Source organism: Nyctereutes procyonoides, unplaced genomic scaffold (assembly GCF_905146905.1).
Source record: "Nyctereutes procyonoides isolate TBG_1078 unplaced genomic scaffold, NYPRO_anot_genome, whole genome shotgun sequence".
Classification (NCBI taxonomy): domain Eukaryota; kingdom Metazoa; phylum Chordata; class Mammalia; order Carnivora; family Canidae; genus Nyctereutes; species Nyctereutes procyonoides.
The window spans coordinates 9,978,230-9,997,409 of record NW_026575132.1 but is presented as its reverse complement, the minus strand read 5'-3'; the positions used below and the strand labels follow the sequence as shown (position 1 = coordinate 9,997,409).

General features: G+C 40.4%; 1 protein-coding gene and 1 long non-coding RNA gene across 3 annotated transcripts in view; one reads left to right on the top strand and one right to left on the bottom strand.

Annotated features, from left to right (window-relative positions):
- The window catches only part of LOC129522704 (aldehyde oxidase 2), a 78,996-nt gene that overhangs the window by 8,124 nt on the left and 51,692 nt on the right, over nucleotides 1-19,180 (bottom strand). Inside the window, exons 27-34 of the mRNA XM_055345004.1 lie at nucleotides 18,507-18,602; nucleotides 16,579-16,707; nucleotides 14,753-14,827; nucleotides 13,891-13,943; nucleotides 12,399-12,513; nucleotides 8,566-8,631; nucleotides 8,265-8,453; nucleotides 5,646-5,813 (exon numbers count right to left, since the gene is read on the bottom strand). Coding sequence (XP_055200979.1) covers nucleotides 5,646-5,813; nucleotides 8,265-8,453; nucleotides 8,566-8,631; nucleotides 12,399-12,513; nucleotides 13,891-13,943; nucleotides 14,753-14,827; nucleotides 16,579-16,707; nucleotides 18,507-18,602 — 891 coding nt within the window. The remainder of the gene's footprint in view (nucleotides 1-5,645; nucleotides 5,814-8,264; nucleotides 8,454-8,565; nucleotides 8,632-12,398; nucleotides 12,514-13,890; nucleotides 13,944-14,752; nucleotides 14,828-16,578; nucleotides 16,708-18,506; nucleotides 18,603-19,180) is intronic.
- Nucleotides 1,300-5,806, top strand: LOC129522705 (uncharacterized). 2 transcript variants are annotated; one of them, XR_008666959.1, is made up of 3 exons: nucleotides 1,300-1,344; nucleotides 4,975-5,153; nucleotides 5,671-5,806. It is a non-coding gene; the product is annotated as an uncharacterized LOC129522705 (long non-coding RNA). The 2 variants fall into 2 exon arrangements; XR_008666958.1 differs by lacking the exon at nucleotides 1,300-1,344 and adding an exon at nucleotides 3,969-4,244.

Genomic DNA, 19,180 nt, shown 5'->3' with positions numbered 1-19,180 from the left:
GTTTGGCCATCATTTCTGTTTAAAAATTGATATGGGTAAGCTGTTATTTACCTTATGGTTATAAGGAGGTTATTAAAAGAGGAGGTTTTAGACTTTCCAATGCTCATGTTCTAGCACACAGATCCTTTGAACCTCTCGGCTTCTTACATGTCCGAACAAATGGTGTTTTGACAACAGAATTCAAAGGCCAAATACTAAGAGTGTTAATATCTATTTCTCAAAAATTTGGTTTTTGCATAGTAAGAGTGTTATATGCCATTGTGAATCATTACATATAGTTGACTCTTGAACAACATGGGGGCTGACTCCCCACCATGAAGTTGAAAATCCACTTAAAATTTTGACTCCCCCAAAACTTAAATACTAATAGCTTACTGTTGACTGAAATGAACTGTCACTGATAAAATAGTTGATTAACAAATATGTGTTATATACTATATTTTGATTATAAAGTAAGAGAAGAGAAAATATTATAAAGAAAATCTTAAGGAAGAGAAAACACATTTACAGTGTGTACTGCAATAAATTTGGGTATAAGTGGACCTGCACAGATCAAGCCCCTGTTGTTCAAGGGTTGACTGAATTTTGATTAAAATACCATATTGTAGTTTGATTAAATGTAAATCTGATACAGGCTCAGATTTGTTCTAAGATGCTTTAAAGAGACTGGTCTGTGTGAGGAGCCAGGCTATGAGAACTTTAGGAGGCCTGCTGTGTGAACAAATCATAATTTCTAAAGAACTCAAGATGTAGACTTGAATTGTGATATGGGATTGTTGCAAGGGAAGCTGGAATAAGGATTATTCAGGTTTTACCCTCCTGATCTGAAGATAAGTGGTATGGCCACAAATTAATTGATTAATTAATTAGTGCAAGTGTGGGAGGAGTAGAGGTAGAGGTAGAGAGAGAATCTTAAGCAGGTTCCACACTTGGCGCAGAGCCTGATGTGGGGCTTGATTTCATGACCCTAAAATTGTGATCTGAGATGAAATCAAGAGTTGGATGTTTAACTGACTGAGCCACCCAGGCACCCATTTTTATTTCTTCTATCTCTATGCCAGGAAGAACAACAACTGTAGCTTTTTAGTTACAAGTTTTTTCTAACACTATCACAGACTTAAAAGGTAAGGCCATTTCGAGGGCTGCTTTGTCCCATGCTACTTTCAATCTAATGAAACTGCCACAGGACCTTTGCATTAACTATTCTTTTAAAACATTTTAAAAATTAAAAAAACGTTTTTAAAAAGATTTTATTTATTCATTAGAGAGAGCAAGTATGACTGGGGGAAGCAGCAGGACCCTGGGATCATGACCAAGCAGAGGATTAACCAACTGAGTCACCAGGTCAGTTAAGCCTGTTCACAGTATTTATCACAGTGTTTATTACTGAAATTATATTGTGTGTTTGTTTACTTGTTTACTGTCTGGTTTCTCCAGAATGTAAGCTCCATACAGGCAGTGACTGACTGGCTCACTATTTCTTTAGTTCCCCAGCACTGCCTGGCGCATGGAAAAATGAGTGAATGATTGCATGATGAATGAGCAAAGCTGGGGCCAAATCTATGACCTCTTTGACTTTAAGAAAAGGTTAAGGCTAAGTTAGAAAAATTTTGTTCTACTGATGTACAGGCATAACCCAGAGTCAGCTAAGCACTTATAATTCACACTAATTGTCTTTCTCCCCTGCTGCACTGTAAACAACTTGAGAGCAATTCTCATGAGTCTGGTTCACCAGTATACTCCTGGTACCTCAAAATATGCAAAAAGGAAAGTAGTGAATTAATTTCTTGAATTTGATTAAAAATATGAAAGGTTGGGGCACCTGGGTGGCTTAGTTGCTTAAGTGTCTGCCTTTGACTCAGGTCCTGATCCCAGGATCCTGGGATTGAGCCCCACATTGGTCTCCCTGCTCAGTGGGGAACCCGCTTCTCCCTCTCCTCTTCACTTGTGCTCTCAGTCACTATCTCTTTCTCTCTCAAATAAAAGAATTAAAAAAATATGAAAGGTGAGTAGGGATTAGCCTAGGAAAAGGAAGAAGATGGTTCCAAGCAGAAGGCAGAGCTTGGTGGAGGCCTCTGTCCTTGATACGAGAAGCAGAAGGCGGCAAGTATTCAGAGAGAGGGCAGGGTAGGGTATCATGCATGGCTGCACAAGTGGGTGAAGCTGGCCACGCTGGGCTCTGCAGGTTATAGGCTCAGTGGGGCAAGTTAAAAAGTTATATCTTTATCCTAAGAGCAACGGGCACCTTGTCACCTTGAGTGCACGCTAGAGTGACATGATCATATTTGTCACACCACAAATACGTGGCTGCACTGGGGTAGAGGGAAACCAGTGAGGGGGCTGCGTGGACCCAGGCGGGAGAGATGGAAGGTTAGGGTCTCTAGAAAGTGAGCCCCGCAAAGGGAGTGCCTGCTGTCTGTGTTTCATCCACTTCTGAGTTCCCAGCACCCAGAACAATGCCTGGCACCTGCTTTGTGGTACAATATGGATCACAGAGTATTGCCATGTCCTGTGACAGGAAGTGGCAGAAGAATCTGTGTTCCGTGTCTTTGTTAAACCAAGAGTCAGGACTTCCTCCTTTCTGCTTCCCCTGGGAGGCCCCGCTCAAGGCTGGCTGCTGGTCATCTTCTTGCTCTTGATGTCTACAGGTCAAAACAGAGAAACTCTTGAATCTCTCCCTGAAGTCTTGTCAAGAATTTGAAGAAGGAGGGTTGGGATCCCTGGGTGGCGCAGCAGTTTGGCGCCTGCCTTTGGCCCGGGACGCGATCCTGGAGACCTGGGATCGAATCCCACGTCAGGCTCCCTGCATGGGGCCTGCTTCTCCCTCTGCCTGTGTCTCTGCCTCTCTATCTCTGTGTGACTATCATGAATAAATAAATAAAATATTAAAAAAAAAAGAATTTGAAGAAGCCCATACTCTCATCATGAAGTCACTCCCAGGGACGCCCAGGTGGCCCAGTGGTTGAGCATCTGCCTTTGGTCCGAGGCGTGATCCTGGAGACCCGGGATCCAGTCCCGTGTCAGGCTCCTGGCATGGAGCCTGCTCCTCCCTCTGCCTGTGTCTCTGCCCCCTCCCCCGTGTGTGTGTGTGTGTGTGTGTGTGTGTGTGTCGTAAATAAATAAAATCTTCAAAAAAAAATGAAATCACTCCCAATTATACTGTTCAAATCTTTTTAAGCATTCATGTCAGGGATATCTCAATTTTGGAAAATGAGTATGTATATAAGGTACATTGTACATATAAATAATTATGAATTAAAAGTTGATTACAAGTGTTGTGTGTGTATATATATATATACACATATATATGTATATATATATATATATATATAATACCAAATTTTTTATGGTTATTTCTGGTTAGTGGGATTAGCTGATTTTAACATTCATCTTATTCTTTGCGACATTTTCTTACTTTTCCATAATGGACATGTGTTTCTTTTTTCTTTTCTTTTCTTTCTTTCTTTCTTTTCTTTCTTTCTTTCTTTCTTTCTTTCTTTCTTTCTTTCTTTCTTTCTTTCTTTCTTTCTTTCTTTCTTTCAGATTTTATTTATTTATTCATGAGAGATACAGATAGAGAGAGGCAGAGACACAGGCAGAGGGAGAAGCAGGCTCCAGACAGGGAGCCCGATGTGGGACTTGATCCTGGGACTGTAGGATCATGCCCTGGGCCGAAGGCAGGCACCAAACCGCTGAGCCACCCAGGGATCCCCGATGTGTTACTTTCATGAAGATAAAAAATAATACATGTTACTCAAATGAGGTTTATCATAACAAATCTAGATTATAACATAAGATGCTATTTTAGAAAATGTGAGGCTACTCTCACATTGGCCCTGAGCACTTGATTGATGGGTATACAAATTAGTAGATGATTTATATCTGTGAAGACATAATAAATTAGTCTTATCAAGAAACTATCGGACTTATGGCCCCTTCCCACGGACAAGGTACCTGGCGGGCTGAGTCCCAAATGGTAGATGAAATCCAAGTGGCTCACCTCTTACCATTGCATGTGACAGAGTGACTTTGCCAGGTAACCCAACTATTAAAAATGGCCCAAAGACTTGGAAATGAAGGAGTTCGCTTTTTGGGAGCCAGGCCATTTGAAGACCAACAAAGTCCAGTGTGGACAAGAAAGGAAGATTAGAACCTGTTGCTGTGTTTGTGGTTTTGCTGATCTGCCCCATTTTGGGAAAGGATATTTATTACTGAAAAAGACAACTGAGAATATTTTTCGAAAGGTAGGGATTGCTTACGTGTTGGTGTAGAGACCATGTGAACCTGCAGTTACCGTGTGATCATTGCTCCTGGGAGGGGGTGGACATGGCCCTCTAGGCCCAAGTCAGCTCAGGGAAGGGGTCCCTGCAGTAGAAGAGTGCTGCTTCCCTGACTGTGGCCAGCTGAGCAGGACTGACCTGAGGCAGGTGATTGTAACCCTTCTGTGGATAGTGCAGTTAGGTGAGGGGCAGCCTAGGGGGCAGAGCTATTGCTGGGACACTTGGTGGGAAATACAGGGTGGTGGTTGGTACCACTGGAGTACAAGGGATATTGAGTCAGACTCGGAAATGGGAAGAGGACTGGATCACGTAAGGGAAGGAAATTTGTAATCATGATACTTCCTGTTAAGCAGAATTCCCAAATCCTGGGTCCCATTATTCTTTCACTCTGTGGCTGGATGTTTTGAAGAGGTCAGTTAAGTATTTAAGCTTCTTGTAAAATAGTTATGAAAATAGAAATTTCTTTTAAGAGGTAGAAAATAAATTCTTTTCTCTCTAAGAGGGCATATACTAAACTGAAGCCAGACAAGTCTGGGTTTGAATCTTGACTTTGGGCAAAATTTCCTCAATAGTAAAATGAAGAAAATAATACTAGTTACCTGATAGAGTTACAGTAATGACTAATGAAATAATTTGTGTAAAATATTTAGGACAGTGTTCAATCATTGCTAACTAGTGTTATTATTTATGTTAGGAACCTATGAAGACATGGGCACAGATGGGCTCGGTGACCTCACCAACGTGTTGTATCTGCAATAGTCAGCAGGTTTGGATTGCTGCGTGCATGTGCATCTAGCAGATAACTCCTCAGTCCTCTGTCTCCTGGGCTGGGAGCCTTGTCGTGAAGTGGAATGAAGTGGAAAAGTGGAACTGGTAATAAGATCCTGTTATTTCTAAAGGAAAGGTAGACTGTGTATTCTGTGTTTGTATAGGGAACGTGGAAAGTGTATTATCAAATACAGCTACATGACACATGGATTATTTTTTTGTGTTTGATTTTCTTGAAGAGTAGGATAGATTAGGTAGGATAGAGGGAGGAAATATTTATAATGGTTCAATGAAATTATCCAGTTGTTTCATATTTAGTTGTTAGTGTTTGAAGCATGATAAATCATCCTACTTCAGAGTTGCCAAGACAATCAAATTAAATAACAGATGGAGAAATGCTTTTCAAAAATTTAAAATTGCTACATTTACAAAGCATATTTGCGTGATTTATTTTTATCCTCTTATAATTTGGTTAGCTTATATTTTATAATTTGACTTTATAATTTGATCAGATTATAAAGTCTACTTTACCTTAGACGTCTAAGAAATGACAGGTAGAAAAATTGCTTTTTAGGGAAATAAACAATAATTCCATACCATCTCTGTGAACCGATCTGCACAGGCCATTCGAATCCATTCTGGCGTTGCTGGGCTCTTCACTGTGAAGTCCTCAGCTATGTCCCTTTCTCTGCGTGCTGCGGCCACAGCATCAGTGATGGCGAAGAACACAGATGACCCCAAGAACATCCCAGATTCCCCCAGCCCCTGCAAGAGAGCACATTTGTTTTAGAATCTTCTACACTATTCTACAAGCTATGCTATATTTCAGGGCCCAGGTCTTTATTCACCATTTCATGCCCAAATCCTAGCACAGTGTCTTGCTCACAATAATTCTCAATAAATATTTGTTCACTGACTTATTGACTGAATGAAGCTTGCGTACTCTGAAAAATCCCAGTACCACCTGAACTTCCCCTTGTGTGTGTGTGTGTGTGTGTGTTATCCTATTTAGAGAAGCACATGCAATGGCCAACCTCATGAGTAAAGAAAAATGCCTCATTATGACTCCAGCATCAGGGGAGGTAGGGTATTCTAGTAGAAGAGTATTGACTTGGGTACCAGACAATGGGTTGCAAGCCTATTATCTGCAAGGAATGGTCAGGTAATATAAATGAGTGATGTGGGCAGTTGGAGGACAGCAAGGAAAAGTGGAAATTATGGTGAAGTGGAGATACCCTCATATGCTGTCTAAAGCTAATCAATGCCTTCTAAGAATGTTACCAAAATGACCAGATCATCTAAGTTTTCAAGACAATTTAGATATTCTTATTTTAATGTACAATTCCCTGATTTTTAAGACTTATTTATTTATTTGAGAAAGAGAGAGAGAGAGAGGAGGAGCAGAGGGAGAGAGAAAATCTCAAGAAGACTCCCTGCTGAGCATGGAGCCCATCGAGGGGCTCAATCCCAGGACCCGGAGATCATGACCTGAGTTAAAATCAAGAGTTGGTTGCTAGGGGCACCTGGGTGGCTCAGTGGTTGAGTGTCTGCCTTTGGCTCAGGTTGTGATCCCAGGGTCCTGAGATTGGATCCTGCATCAGGCTCCCCACAAGGAGCCTGCTTCTCCCTGCCTCTTTCTCTGTGTCTCTCGTGAAAAAAGAAATAAATTCTTAAAAACAAAAAACAAAAAACCTTGAATTAGGCTTAACTGACTGAGCCACCCAGGAGCCCCTACAATTCCCTGATTTTTAAAAATACTGTGTAGATCCCAGAAAACACATCTGCAGCCTGGATTCAGCCAGTGGGCTCCCAATTTGCAACCCTGAGCTAGAGACATTAAGTTTGAACGCTGGCCCTTACTCTCTCTGTTTCTCTGGGTGAGGTTATCTCTCTGAGCCTCTGATCCTTTATCAGTGAAATTCAGGCAATGATATCAACATTACAGGGTATTATAAGTTCAGGAAGTACAAAATCACCTAGCATGGTCAGTCCCTGTTATTATTACATAGTACACTCCATGGGGGACCTGTAAACCCATGATTTTCATCATAGGGTCCACCTCTGAGTGGCTGGCCACAACCATAGAACTCACAGTCCTGCCTGTTCTATTGCTCTTGGTGGCTTGAAGGCTGCTCTTTGAGTGATTTTCAGCCTAATGAGAATCCAAAGGTGATGCTGATTGTTCTTCCTTTCATATTTGCACCTCCCACCCCTCCACCTCCCAGCTCCCTCACCATCTGCCCAGAGAAAGTTCCTAGGCTGAAAGTGGGTTCCAGTTTGGAAATGATAAAATTTCAGCCAATTTACATGAACTCATTTTTTTTATATCAATTTGTCACCCCTAGTAAGAAGTCTCCTAAAAGACATGAACGAAAATTTTAACAATACATCTCAAACCTAAAGGAAGTTTCTATTCTGAGAGTGATTTTCACACAATCTGCATACAGCAATGGAAATAAATGCTGACTTTTATTTTAATTTGCAACTCCATTACTTTGGCAATTACTAACGGTTTGTGTCTTTGCTTCCTGACACCACTGACATTTTGGGCCAGGTAATTCTTTGTTGTGGGGGCTGTCTTGTGCATTGAAGGCTATTGAGCAGCATCCTTGGCCTCTCTACCCAGAGTAAGAACATCTCCTCCCTCCACAACCCCAGTTGGGACAACCAGGTATGTGTTCAGACATTGCCAAATGTACCCTGGAGACCAGTTGAGAAACACTATTCTAGATCCATTTCTGGGTATGGATGAGGACTGTGAGCCCCCAAGAGGTCAGTGATTCATCTACAATCATACGGAGCTGGCAAGGCTAGGCTGAGAACCCAGGTCCACTGAGGTCTCAGTCCAGGCTTCTTCCCATGTTGCCACTCCTTCCCAGGATTTCAGGAGTATCATGCCTTCAATCCCATTTAATATTTTAGTCTTAAGTTTAGGTGAAAATATTATTCTATTAAATCAGAACTTTTCACAAAATTTTAGCATTTCCAGTGAAAGAGGATATTAATAAATAAAGTGGCTGAGGATGGCCATTGGGAAGAGATCACTTATCCTCCCTGAATCTCACTTTTCTCTAGGTGATTCTTCCCCAAATCCTGACAGTCTTTTGTGAGTCAGTCCTAATACAGGTTGACATTATTTTTTACTTTGTTCACCTGCTTTCATTTACCATGCAACTTGACCAATCACATTGCACAACAGTAGGTTTGGGGCCTTACTTTGGATGAATAGATGGTTAGTGGAGTTTGTGATGATGGCAACAGGGAGACATTGAACGCCTCTGGGATGTCAGTGATGGTTGGAATTTTGTACTCATCTGGGCCTCGAGAGTACAGAACACCTTCTGGGGAATATTTCAGCTCTTCAGTGGTATACAGGCCCATTCCCTGAATAAAGGAACCTTCAACCTGAAAGGGGGAAATGTCAAACTCTGTGATACTCTATGCTTTTTAGAAGTACTTACCTATCCTGCAATGACTTTTCAGGAAGTGGCATCCATCTCAGTGGGCCAGCACCTACCTGCCCAATATCAATGGCGGGATTTAGGCTGCAACATGCATCCATGATGATGTCTGTTCTGATTTTCTGCCAAAAAATGAAAATTACCTCACCATAAAAACTTAAATTAAAAAGATCATCTTAAAGTTTATTAAAAAGGTCTCCAGGTATTTCAGAATGCCTGCTGGTAAATTAACATGGCACTGAACCTCATCAATATTAGGGGTGGTAAGAAATCTGACAAACTCTTCAACTTTAGCACCAGGAATGTCGATGACCCCAGAAGATCTTTTGTCATCATGGTTTTGACTTCTCCTAAGTGACTCCAAAGTCCATGGTATGTTAGTGCCTTTGAGTGTCACTTAGTAAATAGTTGATCCTGGTTGTTCATCTGATTCTAAACCTGGGTTTCTTGTTCTAATACAATTAATGAGCTCATCTAGTCCTCATGATGATTTGATGTAGGTGGTATTATTGCTGTTTTACTGAGGAAGTCATATAGCTATGGCATGTATGAAATTGGAGATTGAAAGGTCTTGGAACATATAAAGGGAAAATGTTGAGACCAACTTTGACTATTCTAATTTACTTAATTTCCCAAGAAACATCGCACTAATTTGGCCCTTATGTTTTGGCATGCAGATAGGTTGTTTAGGAGCCACAGAAAGCCCCAAAATGCCAGTGGTCTATCTTGGGAATATCTCTGGACTTTCTTCCTGCCCCCATGCGCTTGTTCTGACAATATCAGGATTCTCTGCTTGGGCTTACTAGCTGGGCTCCTACTTTCTATCTAGCTCTTTGGATATCGGCAGTTCTTTTTTGACTCAAATGTTGACCTCTCAGACAAGCTTCTATGGACATTGGGACCAGCCTTCATTTATTCTCAACAGATAAGGCAGCAGATTGGACACACCTCAGAGTGGGCCTTTACTTCCATCTGAAAAACTGGTATATTTTGCATTAGGGGTGTTGTACAATGGGAAGAGATAGATACGCACTAATGGGATTGGCATATATTCTGGTTCAACGACCATAAATATCCAGTAGTAACAGGCCTGTCATTTAATTTCTCTGATTTCCCTTTAATTAAAGGAAGTTTTGCCTCCCTAAGGAATAAATTATTTCAAGGGCTGAAGTGATACCAAAATGACTGAACCTTAAACAGTAACAAGGAAGGCACAGGGACAACCAGATTTTAACTTTATCATAAATTCTGGAAGACCCCCATGAGATTTGTCTCTTCAGAGATTTATATCAAGGCCACCAGATAGAATTGCCAGGTAAAATAAGTATGTCCCAACCCTGCATTGAGCATACTTATATCAGAAATTTATTTGTTGTTGATCTGAAATTCAAATTTAACCAGCCATCCTGTATTTTTATTTGTTAGCAACAAATCTGGCAACCACCTTCAGGGTGGAGGATCAGAAAATTAGTTGATTTCTAAAAACGGCTTTCCAGGGGTGCTTGGGTGTCTTAGTCAGTTAAACACCTGCCTTCAGCTCAGGTCATGATCCCAGGGTCCCGGAACCAAGCCCTATATCAGGCTCCCTGCACAGTGGGGAGTGTGCTTCTCCCTTTCCTTCTGCCCATCTTCCTGCTCATGTTCTTTCTCTCTCAAATAAATAATCTTAAAAAAAATTAAAAACAGCTTTCCACTGAGTTTGGAGCCTTGAATGGATTACAGGTGTGTCAGGACACTGACACTTGGACTTCTGTGGGATCTGGGGCAGGATTCTTAGGCTGGTCACTTGCCAACATGACTTCCTTGTTTGCAAAAGTGTGCTGTATCAATATTATCATTATCTATGTGTACCATGATGTAAAAAATATTAGGAAACATAAAATAATCATACGAACAATCTGTGATCCTAATTTTATGAGTTTACTTCTTTACAATGATCTAGAATGAAAATGGGGATATGATATATCCTAAGGATGAACTCAAGTGGGATGTGAGGCCAACTGCTCTCCAGGCATCCCTTCATTTACTGTATTTTCTATCCTTTTTTTAATTCTAAAGATTTTTAAAATTAATTAATTAATTAATTCATTCATTCATTCGAACACAGAGAGAGAAGCAGAGACATAGGCAAGGGAGAAGCAGGCTTCGTGCAGGGAGTCTGATGTGGGACTCGATTCCAGGACTCCGGGATCACATTCTGAGCCAAAGGCAGATGCTCAACTGCTGAGCCAGCAGGCATCCTGATTTTATTTATTTATTTGAGAGAGAGAAAGTGAGTGAGAGACAGAGCATGAGGGGGAGGGAGGGGCAGAGGGAGAAGCAGACTCCCCACTGAATGGGAGCCTGATGCTGGGCTCATGACCTGGGATTCTGGGCTCATGACCTGAGCCAAAGGCAGATGCATAACTGACTGAGTCACCCAGGTGCCCCTGTATTTTATATCTTATTTATATAGAATTTAAGTGATGGACAAATTTACTAACAATGGGGTAATCAAAGATATTTTGATAAGATTTGCAAGTCAGCATTTGCAAATTCATTCCTGTTTTACATAAATTGACTATTTCTAGTTTCAGGTAAGATGGTTCAAGATGATGTTGGAATAACCTGTGTATGGAATTTAGATGTGTCATTGGTCCATTCTCTAAATTTCCCAACAATTTCTATATTTTGGATATAGTATATTCTTTTTTTTATAACTTATTTGATTTAAATTCAATTAGCATATAGTGTATCACTAGTTTCAGATGTAGAGTTCAGTAATCCATCAGCTGCATGTAACACCCATGGCTCATTATATCATGTGCCTTCATTAATGCCCATCACGCAGTTACCCCATCCCTCCATCTCCAGCAACCCTCAGTTTGTTTCCTAGAGTTAAGAGTCTCTTACTGTATATACTATATTCTACTTAAGGTTTCTGTAATCTCTATTCCAAGAATACCTGGGGTATATTCATGGGCTTACCTTTTATAGTGGAAGTTGTTAACTTTTGATTAAATATGACTCTCTGCCTTAAGCAGGATGCTTGATTAATTTTAGTGAACTTAAAAAATTATTTTCACATCCATCCTCCATCTATATTGTTAAGGACAGCAGTACTCTTGGGAAACTGGCTTTAGAGAAACATCACATTGCTATGTACTGTCAATTGTTTACTCAAGACAATTTACTAAATGACGTTTTCCTTCAGATTAGATAACTTGACCTCACTTTAGGAACAGATCCTTTTATTTTTTGCAAAAACTTTGGAAGGCAATTTTATTGTCTGAAATGGAATTAAAAACAATGCATTTTAGGCTGTCATGAACTATTCTTTTTTGCTTACTTCTTTAAAAAATTTTTAAACTTTAATTTTTTGAGGTATAATTGACATATAACGTTAGTTTCAGGTGTATAACATAATGATTTGATATTTGTATGTATTAGAAAATGACCACCACAGTAAGTCTAGTTAACATAGTTACCATCACCACGTGTAGTTAAAATTTTTTTTTCATCTGATGAAGACTTTTAAGATCTACTCTTTTAGCAACTTTCAAATATGCAATAAAGTATTATTAACTATGGTCTCCAAGTTGTACCTTACATCCCCATGACTTAATTATTTTATAACTAGAAGTTTGTACCTTTTGACCTCCCTACCCCTTCATCAACGCCCTTACCACCTACCTCTGGCAACTACCAGCCACTGTTAGGAGCAATGCCTTCCTGACTACTTCTTAAGTGGAAATTCAGAATGAGGCTGGATTGTGAGACATTCCCAAGGAACTGAAAAAAATCCTATTCTTATTGTACAGGCATTACACAATGAAATTGGCCTACTTGTACAACACAATTTTGTGGTTGTTCTTTTAATTTGCCAAGAGGAAAGTTATATTTGGCTTACCTTGTGAGCTCCCGTCAGGCAGTCAATTTCAACCTCTGAACAGGCAGCTCCATAGACGTAGTATGGAAAAGGGTCTCCTTCTCCCTTCTCCCAGTCCATGAAGGCCTTGTAGCCCCTGATGGGAGAAAACAAGCCTCTCAACTTGGGGGTGGCGGTGGTGGTGCGGTTGCAAACAACGTTGACTCATGTTAAAAGTTATTAAAGTTTTATGATAGTAATTCATTTTATTGATATTTATTTCAACTGCTTTTTAAGCTCATTTAAACTACTGCATGTATTTCCAACCTAGCTAATTACACACCAGCAGATGCCTCCATTTAAAGAGGATACTCTGTGCTACAGTTAGGATGCCAAGAACAGAAAGAATCCAACTGACTGTTTTGATGTGGACCTCCCAGTGTGTCTGTATCCATCATTTAGGGTTTGAGCTTTAGCTCTGTGGATTGAGAACCTCAACTGAATTTTATCATCATTCCCAAAGGGACCCTCTACATTGTGCTAGCCCAACTCATTGGGGAATTGATGATAATTCAGGGCTTAAAAAAAGGGGACACGTAAATTCAATGCGGCAATGTATAAGCTGAAGATATACTCAGCTCGTGGGCTGATTTGCTCTCTTCTTGGGTAACTGAACTCAGAAATTCAGAACTCAAGTACAGGGCACTGGGCTGGGCTGTTGCCTTCTTTTTTCCTTCCTTCTTCATGAGAAAATTGTATTATTGTTCTCTCTCTCTCTCTCTCTCTCTGTATGTGTATGTTTGGTTTGGTCACTTGTTTCACTAGATTATAAAACTGATGTCATACACTTCCTGAACTTGACAATCAGTTCTCCTTGTGCTTCATTCAATTAACATGAATTGATTGAGAGCCTCCCACAGACAGAAACTGCACAAATGATGATTGGTGATGATCATCCTACTTGTTTCTTCCTGCCCAGAGAGGAGATTCAAAACAGAAAGGTTTTAGGGTAATGGGAGGGAGATTTGTAAAGCTGAGTTGGAAGTTATTTCTAATAATGATATATTTTTTTTTTTACTACTCAACAATGAATAGTAAATGATGATGAGGTGTTCTAAGTCATATTAAAAATTTTCTTTTTACCCAATAAGGGTATCTTTATTATTTAATATTTCTTTGGACATAGTTCAAAGGCTTACATAAAATCATGTAATTTTAGGCTTAGAAGGGACCTCATTGATCACATAATAAAAACTTGTTTTACAAATAAGGGACCTAAACCCCAGAGCAATTGGGTCACCTCATATTTTCTCAGCTAAGCCCAGACATGATTGTAATTTTTTAAAGAAGATTTTATTTATTTCTTCATGATAGACACACAGAGAGAGGCAGAGACATAGGCAGAGGGAGAACAGGCTCCCTGTGGGGAGCCCGATGTAGGACTCGATCCCAGGACCCCGGGATCACAACCTGACCCAAAGGCAGATGCTCAACCACTGAGCCACCCAGGTCTTCCCATGATTGTAATTTTTACCTGAAGTATCCAGTGGCCGAAAGACTGATTCTTTGTTCAAAAGCAGCTTCTATCTGCAGAATGGGCATATTTAGTCAGAGTATTTTAGATACATCATCTGAGAGGTGAAAATGAAAGTATTCCCTGTATCAAAATTGACATTTGATAATTGTTGCTGATGCTTTGTTACCAATAATAGAACTCATTGTCATATTGTTTTCCTCAGCTGGTTACACTAACAATTCCCTTCTGATTGGGTTGAGATGTCTGAATTAAACAAATAAATAGACTCCTACTGCACATCCGTGATGTAGGGGCTTAGTTCACAAGGTATGGGCTTTGTTTCTAAATGTTAGAACTCTTGATAAGTGTACGTGTATGAGATAACTGTTCTAATGAGATAAGATAAAGGACATTGTGAAGTTGGATTAGATGAGTCATTTCCTTTCAGACATATTTAATAGCAATTAGGCCTTTTAGTTTTCCTCTTCCCATTTTATTTTATTTTATTATTTTTTTTTCCTCTTCCCCATTTAAAACATGGTGTGTGTGTGTGTGTGTGTGTGTGTGTGTGTGTGTGGCTTAGGAAGGCCAAGTCTTTCCCTCTTCTTATTTAAGCAGAGTGGGTAAGGTCTTCTGGGTGTTCTTCACACACTTTCCGTTCCTCCTCTCAGTGATGCTACTCCTTGTGCGCTCTCTCACATGTACCTGGTATACAGTATGGGGGCAGCTGCCTCAACCTCTTGTGATCCTGCCCTTTTGCAGAAATCCGCTCTTAGAAAAACTGCCTGTGTATGGGTGTGGCTGTATGCTGCCATGATGTTCTCAGCACTGCCTTGGATTCTTTTCTCATTTGTAGTCACAAACAGAGGGCAACACTTACCCAGTCTTCCCAAGTACCTTCTGGATTTTTCTTGATGATGGGTTCAAGTCGTTTCAGAAGGATCTGACAAGCATTCTTGAAGGGGTAAAGAAGTGAAGCCTCATTAGAGAAGAGCCCGGTAGTTAGGATTTTTATGGGAGAAGAGTAACTGATAACTGATTAGGTCAGTGAATGTTTATGGACTGCTTGATATTAATATGCTGGGAACACAGAGACAAGAACAGCACAGCCCCTGACCTTGAGGAGAGTATCAGTTACTGCAGGGTTGTTGTTGTTTTTTTTTTTTTTTTTTTTTTTAAACCTCCCTGGTTCACTTCCTATGAAAATACGGGCTCAACTGAATTTCTACTTTCAGGTCCCCTTTCTATTTGTGCTCTTAATTCCTTCTCTTTTTCTACATTTTTGACTTGCACATTATTTTGTATTTTCTAGCCATTAACATAAAAGGAACAAAACATCTTATTTTCATTCCAATATGTGCTTTCCAATCTGCAACAATAACATGCCAATATCTCTGTGGGTCTGAAATATTAGTCAATTCTCTGTCCATCCTCCCATCAGTTTATACATCCACCATCAAACTACTGGAATGAAGGCCTTAGTTTTGGATACGAAGTGAGAAAATAACTAAGTTTGTCTTTATAATAACCTAGATCTGCAAAATTTCTGATCCTTAACACAGAAACATAAAACTCTAGAAGATGGGTTAATGCTTAGTTAGGGTTGACAATTCCCATTAACACTGAGCTATTCCTATCTTCGTTTCGATCCTACCCCAAACTGGGTCTCATGAATTTGAAGTGTCCTGTGTATTTGTTCTGAGTGCAAGAGCCTCTGGTTTTTAGCCTCTAACAATTGTCTCCATGAAAATCAGATGGACTTGAAAGTGGCTGCTTTTGGTAGCATAAGTGTAGTGTTCTGAGAATATGTCTCTCCACAATATCCCAATGGGAAAAAGTGGACAGTATATAACAGAAACATGACATTGCTTCAAAAGTACATGTGATCAGATATTTGAATTAAGGGATATTAAAGACACAGGCTATTCTGAAGAAGTGAAAATTAAGCAATTAAAAAAATAGTTTGAAAATAAGTACAAAGGGTAAGTGTAAGTGCTGTGGTAAAATTCCACTGATGTAGACACTTTAATTGAACCATATCTACTTGGCTGGGGTTCCGCTTGCTTACCTGCTTGCAAGAACTTGCTTGTGTCAGAGGAAACTTGCCCAGCTCTGCATTACTTGGTACCCAGATTTCTTCTTTCTGTGTCTCCGAGGGACAGAGACTGCTTGCTCATCAAACCTTATTCTCCCCTTGTTCCATGGTAGCCAGGAATATGGCATCCTACTCCACATTTCCCCAACCTCCTCTGCAGGTAGACATGACCTGAGACTAGTTCTGCTAGTGGATGATTAGTGGAAGTCACTTGGATCATTTCCAGGTCTGACCTCATGCATGTTCCTTGCTGATGATCCTCAGAGCAACCATGAAAGTCACATGTTGAAGGTGGAGGAACTGCCATTAATCCCAGGGTGCCAAAAAAAAAAAAAAATCCCAGGGTGCCCTGATGACCAAATGATCCCTCTGAACTGTTACGTGTTATAAAAGGGACTTTTGTTGTGTTTGAGCCACTGTATTATGTGTCTATGTGTCACTTCAGTTTAGCTTACTCAAACTAGCACCCTCTCCTGACAGTTTGGCTATCCTATCCTATGTTTAGTGCCACAGATGACTGCCCTGAAGCCAACTGCTCATGTTTGTATCCAGCTAAGAAAACCAGCAATATGGAAAAAGTGCTGAAGGGAAAGACAGACAGGAGGAAGCACCTGTACGGCTCTGCCATTGACATCAGAACCAATGGAAGCTGCTGTAGCAATTGTATTAGGCACCGTGGCTGTACTTGTTTCACAGATGTGCATAGAAGACATGGGTATTTTTAATTCACGGCTGGCCACCTATGAGAAAAATAAATATTTTCAAGCCCAGCAAAAAATAAAAAATAAAAAATAAAAATAAAGTGTTTAGGATGTTAAGGACTTCCTTTTTTTCTGAGTTTTATTTGGTAGCAATGACAGGAAGAGAGAGATTGGACTGATTGGTTCAGAGGTTGGTCCTGAATCTGTTGGTATAAGCATCAGATGAATTTCAAGTGACCCTGAGAGCCTGTCTTCTCTCTTGCCCTCATTCCCACCTTATCTTTCCATTCTTCCCATTGTCTTCTATTTGTTCCCTCTCTCTTTTTTTAAATTTTGTTTTTATTTGTTTCCTCTTGTTTATACTCCTTTTGCATTTGCTCTTCACTGTTCTCTGTTCTGTTCTTTTTCTTGTAGTTTCTCTAGCAGACACATGTGAAAAGAAAGATTTTTAATCACAAAGAATGCAAAAGAGAGAAGAAAGAGAGTGAAGGAAGGAAGGGAGGAAGGAAGGGAAGAAGCATTATTTTGGTTTCTCTTGTCTTTTAGTTTTGACAAAAACAGTTTCTCCAGATGTCTGCAGTTATATACCTGTTCCTGAGTGCTTATCTACAGACTAATGCTGTTGTAAGACTAAGTTTCCCCAGAAAGAGGCAAAATGAAAAAAAAAAAAAGGACAGTTTTATTCTTGATGATGAAGAGCCAAAGGGAATTTATTGGGTTCCCTATTTGGGAAGGACAGATGGAGCCAGTGTCACATATATCAGTATCTAAGTCTTTCTGGTTTCTTTCTTTCTTTCTTTCTTTCTTTCTTTCTTTCTTTCTTTCTTTCTTTCTTTCTTTCTTTTTTTTAAAGACTCTGGTTTCTTCAGAGTCCTCTGGCTGTCTCTCACATTTGTTTTTCTTTCTACAATGGCTATATTATTTCCAAGAATAGTCATGCTTTCTTGATGGCACAGGAAAATTGCCTCTGACAACCCCTAGTTTACAGCATAGGAGCTAAACAACCATAAGGGAATGATAGTTCTTTTCTGCCAGCATCTGCACATCAGTCCCAGGAAAGGCTCTTGGTCACATGCCTTCCCCCTGGACCCGTCCCTGCAGCCAGTCAGTTCAGGAGCCATGACTAGCTGGACCTGGCACCTGTGCCTGTATCTGTGGCAGGAGCTGGGGAAAGGAGGGAAATGAGGCTAAAAGGTACCAGACTTGAGAAGTCCTCTAGGACTCTAGGGAACATAGGGGTTGTATTCTAAAGGAGCTAATGGGCTGGAGAGTAAGAAGCTGCAGATGTGTCCTATAATAATTAACAAATTTATCATAGTTATTCAATTTAAAGGATTATTCTTTTTTCTCTTGAGCTCATATCTTCCTACTTTGTGTTATGTATGTGTGTGTTAAAATATACCTGAAAAATTATAGCATGATGGCACTTGATGACATACTTGTCCTTACTTGTCCAAATTGTATATAGCAACCTACTGCTGTTGCCCAAACTTTAAAAATCGTTCATACTGGTCTCAAAGTAGAAAACCTGAGAAACTCCTACTCTAGGTAAAGCCTGCGTGGGGCACCTACGCAGCACTCCAGGGGCTCATTAGTGGTGTTTTCATCAGCAACCACCTCCACCCATACAGCCTGGCCACACTCTAGGACTATCTATACATACATGGGACTTCTGCTACTTTAGACATTCTATTTGATTTGAAAGAAGTTTTTCAACTAAATAGCCAAGAGCTTAGGGCTTGGATACAAGGAACTATCATCCACCCTAAGATTAGTCCAAAAGTCAGTCATGTCCACAATGCACAGAGAGATTAATGACTTAACTGTACGTGGCTTACCTGTAGCATTTTGGTGTGAATACCTTGTCCTAGTTCATTGCCTCCATGTGTGACCAATACAGAGCCATCTGTGTAGATATGAACGAGGGCAGCTGCCTAGTAAAACAACCCAGAAGGCACAGTTCAGTTTAGTGAGGTTCAATATAAACAAATAAGATAGTGACACCCCGGTCTCACGGAGTGAGGAGGGTCAGAGGGGCAGTCTTTCCTGGTGGAATTCTGAAGCTTAGTTCCGTGCAAAAGTCACCTGTAAAGAACATTCCTATTCCAAGGAACCTGGAAAGAGAGAGGGAGAGTGCGAGCAAGCGTGAGTGGTGGGGGGGCATGGGGTGGGGGAGAAGCAGGGGAAAAATTTTAAGCAGACTCCACACTGAGCGCAGAGCCTGATGTGGGGCTGACTTGGGGCTCAGTCTCATGAGCCTGAGATCAGGACCTGAGACAAAACCAAGAGTCAGACATTTAACTGACTGAGCCCGCCAGGTGTCCCAGGAACCTGATTTTAATAGGAGCCTCTTTGGATACTCAGGAGTTATGAGTATTGGTTCCAACTATTTGAAAGTCACTCCCCTGCTTAAAGGCTCTGGCTGACCACTCAGGTAACATATAAACATTTCTTAAGTCATTGACATGTTATGTGCCAACCTGTGCTCAGCTCTGGATATACACAGGTGAAC